The sequence below is a fragment of the Monopterus albus genome, unplaced genomic scaffold, assembly GCF_001952655.1.
Source record: "Monopterus albus unplaced genomic scaffold, M_albus_1.0 scaffold98.1, whole genome shotgun sequence".
Taxonomy (NCBI): domain Eukaryota; kingdom Metazoa; phylum Chordata; class Actinopteri; order Synbranchiformes; family Synbranchidae; genus Monopterus; species Monopterus albus.
The window spans coordinates 2,618,678-2,624,049 of record NW_018127978.1 but is presented as its reverse complement, the minus strand read 5'-3'; the positions used below and the strand labels follow the sequence as shown (position 1 = coordinate 2,624,049).

The window sequence follows — 5,372 nt, the reverse complement described above, 5'->3', positions numbered from 1 at the left end:
CCTAGGAGCTGGGTCCATATTGGACAGTTCTGCACCTCCTGACTGACGCTGAATGCCAATATTCAGTGCCAGTCCAGGAAGCATTTCTCTAACCATAACCATACTCTTGCTGTAGCTGCTATGCTCATATACTGTAGGAAGCAAGAACTTGAAGGATGTTGTCAGTGAAAGTAATCCAGAATTTTGCAGGATTGTCCAACACTGATATTCTTTGTCTGTGGATAAGATTAGTCGACCCACGATTTTTGCACTTGAACGCTGCACAGGAACTACAGCCTACGTTGAGGCCTTCAACATGCATGGAAGTTCTGTACTGTATGACAAGAAACAGCTCTAGAGCAGTAGTCTGCATTCCTAGTCCATGGAAAGATGAACATACCAAGAAACCTGTGACACTAATAAACAGATAGGGTGAATCTACTCAGAAATCATTTGAGAGGAATGTGTACCAGCCCATATAAGCTACTAATCTCCAGAAAATGCCATCACAAATAAACATTATGCATTTTAGATGAGTTAGATTTATCACTAGCCATGTTGAAATTTTACAGCCTGGACAAAAAAAGAGACAAAGTTCAAAAATTTGACTTTACCCATGCTGGCTGAACTTTTCATTTGCTGTTGATTTGTTACTGAATTCCATTCAATATTAAAAATGTCCTGTGTGATGAGGGAGGCGGTGAGTGAGCACAGGTCCAGTGGTACAGGCAGACAATGAAACTGACACAGATTTATAAACCCAAACAAATCAAAAGCACCAGTCAATGACTCAGTTTTTCATTCCATATAATTAAACACATGAGAAAAATCTACAAAGTCTAAAGTAAATGGAACTGACCAGACAATATTAATATAAAATTAAACCAGAATCACACCTGCTGGTCATGAGCTGTGAAAGAATTTGTTAAAAGAAAGCAAAAAACACACTGTGACCAACTAAAAGTGACCAGATTTGAGCCAATTGAAAAGGCTCTGAAAGGGTTCATTTTTACAGCCAAGGAAACTTTGCAAAGTCTTGGAAAAGTACACTGACAGAAACAGACAAATTATAACTGAACTACAGTCTGTGCCTTTCTATAACAGGGAACACTCTCACCGGGTTAATCCAATTAATCTGTGCTGCACCTGAAAAATCGGGGGGGTGGGGGGGTAATCAATTTGACAATAAGGTCCAACTCCCACTGGGAGTAACATGTCCGTGTAAACATGTTTCTGTATTTTCAATACAGAAACATGCTTCAGTCCACTTTTTTTAAAATCAGGATTGAAGTATATCATTAGAGGTAACAAATGTGTTGGAGCTAACATATCAGAAACAAGAAATTAGTTTGTCAATGCACATCAGATCAGCATTCCCCTCCTTAAAGAAAGTTAACAGCTTAACATTCAAAATACAGCCAACCTGTATGCATTGCCTACTTTTTTTTCATTAACTTAGTTGCCAGTGACCTCACATGCTATGCCTAGGGGTCCCAAGTAGATGTCCTATACGCTTAGCTCTTAAGGAATCAATGAGGTGGCTGGAGGTTCTCCAGGTCCTTTCAGGCACCTCAAATGACACCACCACATATCACTCTATTCCTTGTGGGGGAGGCACAGCAGTGTTCCATCCATATGTAGCCACATGGAGAGTGTCTAAGATGCAGAATCTTTGCTACTTCCAGGTGGGCTTCCTCCACTTGTGATCAAATTGCGCAGCAGTTTGCGTCGCCCGGCTTGATAGTCCTCCTCGTCAACATTGACCAACAGTTTTATAGCCTCATGACCCACAGCTTGTTTAAGGGAATCTGTGATAAAGACCCCTTTAAGAGCCTCTAGCAATGATCCATTGATGTAGTCCCTCCAGAAGGCATCCAAGTAGGTGAGCTCAGAGAACTTAATATCACAGATGATGGATCCCAAGTCTCGAGATTTGAGGATGGTGTTGGCTTGGTTAAAACGCTCAAACTGTCGCTCCACTGCCTCTTGCTTATTTGAGAATACATTGCCCTGAAGTGCAGACTCATGTTGGCAGTATTCGGCACGAACCCGGAGGCGAATATCTGAAAGAAGCAGGGACAAGATGGATCAACTGAGAGTGAAGAGTAGAGCGCCAACAAATTAGGAATCAATTAAGTTTTTTTAGACAAAGGCAATTTAGTGAAATACACTATGTACTAGCCTGAAGATGTGCACTTTCATTATCCTGAAAATGCACTAGTCTGTACTGTCTGTCTTCCAACTATGCCTCAAGGGAAAAGTGTTTATAGCTACTCCCATGTGGAGGTGTGAGGTGCAGTGGACCATACAAACGGGCATAATCGCACACCCTTCCAGACAGCCTCTTCTCTAAGCCATTCATAATGTTGCAAGAATTATGCACACAAAAAGACCCTGAAGTAATCAAGAGGAGGGCTTAAGAGAAATGTTCAAATCTTGCCTAGCATTTCAGCACACATGGCCACTGACTGTATGAAGTAGGTTTACTTAAACAGTATGATTGCCTATTTTAAAGTGAATTTCAAGTACAGTACTTGCAAATCCATTTCAGACACTATTCTGATGATTCATCATGAATTTTGAGGCACACTGATGACTGAACAAAACTATTTAAAAAAATCTGAGGTAGAAGAATCTCTCTAACACGAGTTTTCAAAAAGAACACCTGAGGCTGTTATAAAACAGAAATGCAGTATTTGAATATATTACAACCTGCACTCTTTGAAACATTAATTCCAGAAACTGTCTATTATTCATTAGGCCAACAAAGTATTTAATGGTTTTACATTAGTATTGATCCCAAGGGCACTTTGTGTTTACAGACTGGCCTGAATCAGAAAATGTAGTTTCTCAAGCATCCAAAATTTTCTAACAACTTTTCAATCACATAAGCACATTTAGCTTAAAGAGTAATCCCCAAACCACTGAAAACCAATGTATAAGGATATTTAGAAGTGTTGTTAATTGATTCAGGTCCAATTCTTGACATTTCAGTGCCAACTATTTGAATTCTGTGTATTGGGTTAAAATTATGCACAGGGATTGCTCTCTGCTGCTGGCAACCCTGCTTTTGCTGTAGAACTCTGCTGTTGGCTGATCTGGTGGTAGGTTATGTGTATGCTGCCAGCTTTCGTAACCAACCAACCAACCAACCAACCAATTAATTAAATGATTAATGAAAAGCATCCATGATGTGCTAACTGTATGTGTTAGCACAGTTTTGAAACGTGCACTCTGTTTGCATGACTATGTTTTCATGATTTAGTTTTATTATATTAACTGAGTTTGTTTCTTGTGATTTAGGGCTATACAAATAAAATGGAATTGAACTGAAAGCAATAGGAATATACCAAAAACTCACAGTATGATATTGCCATGATAAGTCAATGATATGATAATTGTCATGATATAAAATTTTGAAAAAATATGGGAAAAATCTTTTACTAAATAATAAATTAGCATTTTTGGTATGATTTTCCTTTCAGCTTAAAGTGCTCCTGCTTCCCTTCTTTATTAAAATATATAAAATAAAGAGTAGCCAGCCATAATCTAAAAAAATGCAGCAGTCAACAGCGGTCCTTTCATGAAAAACAAGAAATAATATATTATTGCCCCAGGTGAATGTTGTAAACAAAACAAGTTACATTCAGTGGGACATCAGTTTTTACCCTCTAGACAGGTTTAACTTTCTCTGTTTGGTGGACATCTAGACTGTAGGTCTGGTTCTCAGTACTTGACCGGCTAAAGCAGGTTTCCCCCTTCCCTCCCTAGCACACCAGAATGAGGAGAAGATACCAAACTACACTAGAGGTCAATCCCAATTCCACTGACTGCATCCACTTTCACTCACTTACAGCCTTTCCTTGCGTTTTAGTCCCGCTCACATAAGACGCAAGGACATACTGACAGGAGAGAGAACCGAGGAAACGTGTTTTAACTGACACGAGACATCCTGTCCACTGATCCTTCATGTGAATTGTCCAATCATCGCAAACTGATTCTGATAAGGGGGCATGTAAATTTGTAACAAACTTCCATGAGGGGCGCACTTGGGTATCTTCGGTTATAGTTCCTCCAGGCAGCCTCCTTGCTGCTCAGAGCAGAGATAAGAACTCTGGGACATCCTATATCATGGTGGCAGGGAACAAGTTCTGGGTTGACTGAGGAATGATAAAATAAGGGATTCACCTAAGGACCTGCCACATTTGTGCTTTACTGGTGGTGTTTCTCAGGGTCTACTTTTTAAGAGAAATGACTTAGTGTTTGGTTTTGCATTTGTGTATCTGGTTTGTTTGCCCATCTCTCATTAAAATGTAGCACATAGTCATGTCCCCACTGTTTCTGCAAGATGTATCCATGAGTCTCAGTCCTAAATGGGACTAGCATTACCTTCGTCTGGCAGTATTTGGAAATTGTCAGTTTCCTTTCCACCTGTGTCATTTCTTGAAATGAGAAAACTGAAATGCTGCCACACATCAGTTCTAAAAGTTGCCGATGAAACACTTGCTGTCAGTTTCAGATTCTGCGACCTGGATGCAGCTATACTACTGAAATAACCTGTTAGTCCCACGACAGTATCGAGAAATCTTTCTATCAAGATATCACAAAAATGCAAATATCGTTACATTCCTAGAAAACCAGCATATTTCTTTAGTAAATCCTTCAGCTCACTGTTTCATCAATAATCAGTTTCAGAAATCTAATTCTCCCAGTTAAAATTTTCACAAGATATCAATAAATTAAGTGGATCAACTTGTAATTACTTAAGGCATGTAAACACCTGCAATTAAATGTGTCTTGATTACTTAAGTGTATGTAAATGTGTTCTCAAGTCATTCTCAACCGAGGAACACAGCAGACACTACTTTTGTCATCATACTCTTTAGGACCAAAAACAATTCTCCCTATCAATGTACTGCTTTTTACCACATGTTTGCTTCTCTCTGCAGTCAGCTGAGGAGTGACATCTCTTTCGTTTGCGTTTTGGTACAGGAGGAGCTGGCTTTGTTCTGGTAGGGCCAACGTGGGCTCCTGATGGGGAACAGCAAATGACAGGCTGAGGACCTAGAAAGTGACATTAGTTTTGCCATTAGTTAATCTTCTTTATTACAGTCTATAGAAAAAGAATTTGAATGCACACACAATCACCCACCTGTTCTTCTGTGAGGCGTTGAGTCCTTGCTCTGCACTGTTCCTCTTGGTGAAATGTAGCGCACGGATGTCTCTTCCAGGTACTTGTCAACAGGGTCTGGACACACTAAAAACAAGAGTTGATTTCTGAAGTTATTAGTTGGGAGAGTTGAGTCAGTTGACCACAACAACTGCTTCATCAAAATCATCAAAGCCTCTTAAACCCCATCCCGACCAGGCTGCTGAATATATATATAAAAAAA

At 39.7% G+C, this 5,372-nt stretch overlaps 1 protein-coding gene across 1 annotated transcript in view; it reads right to left on the bottom strand.

Annotated features, from left to right (window-relative positions):
- Positions 1-742: 742 nt before the first annotated feature.
- Positions 743-5,372, bottom strand: part of dedd (death effector domain containing) — an 11,861-nt gene continuing 7,231 nt past the window's right edge. The window contains exons 2-4 of the mRNA XM_020609091.1: positions 5,132-5,236; positions 4,906-5,010; positions 743-2,042 (exon numbers count right to left, since the gene is read on the bottom strand). Coding sequence (XP_020464747.1) covers positions 1,636-2,042; positions 4,906-5,010; positions 5,132-5,236 — 617 coding nt within the window. The 3' untranslated portion in view covers positions 743-1,635. The remainder of the gene's footprint in view (positions 2,043-4,905; positions 5,011-5,131; positions 5,237-5,372) is intronic.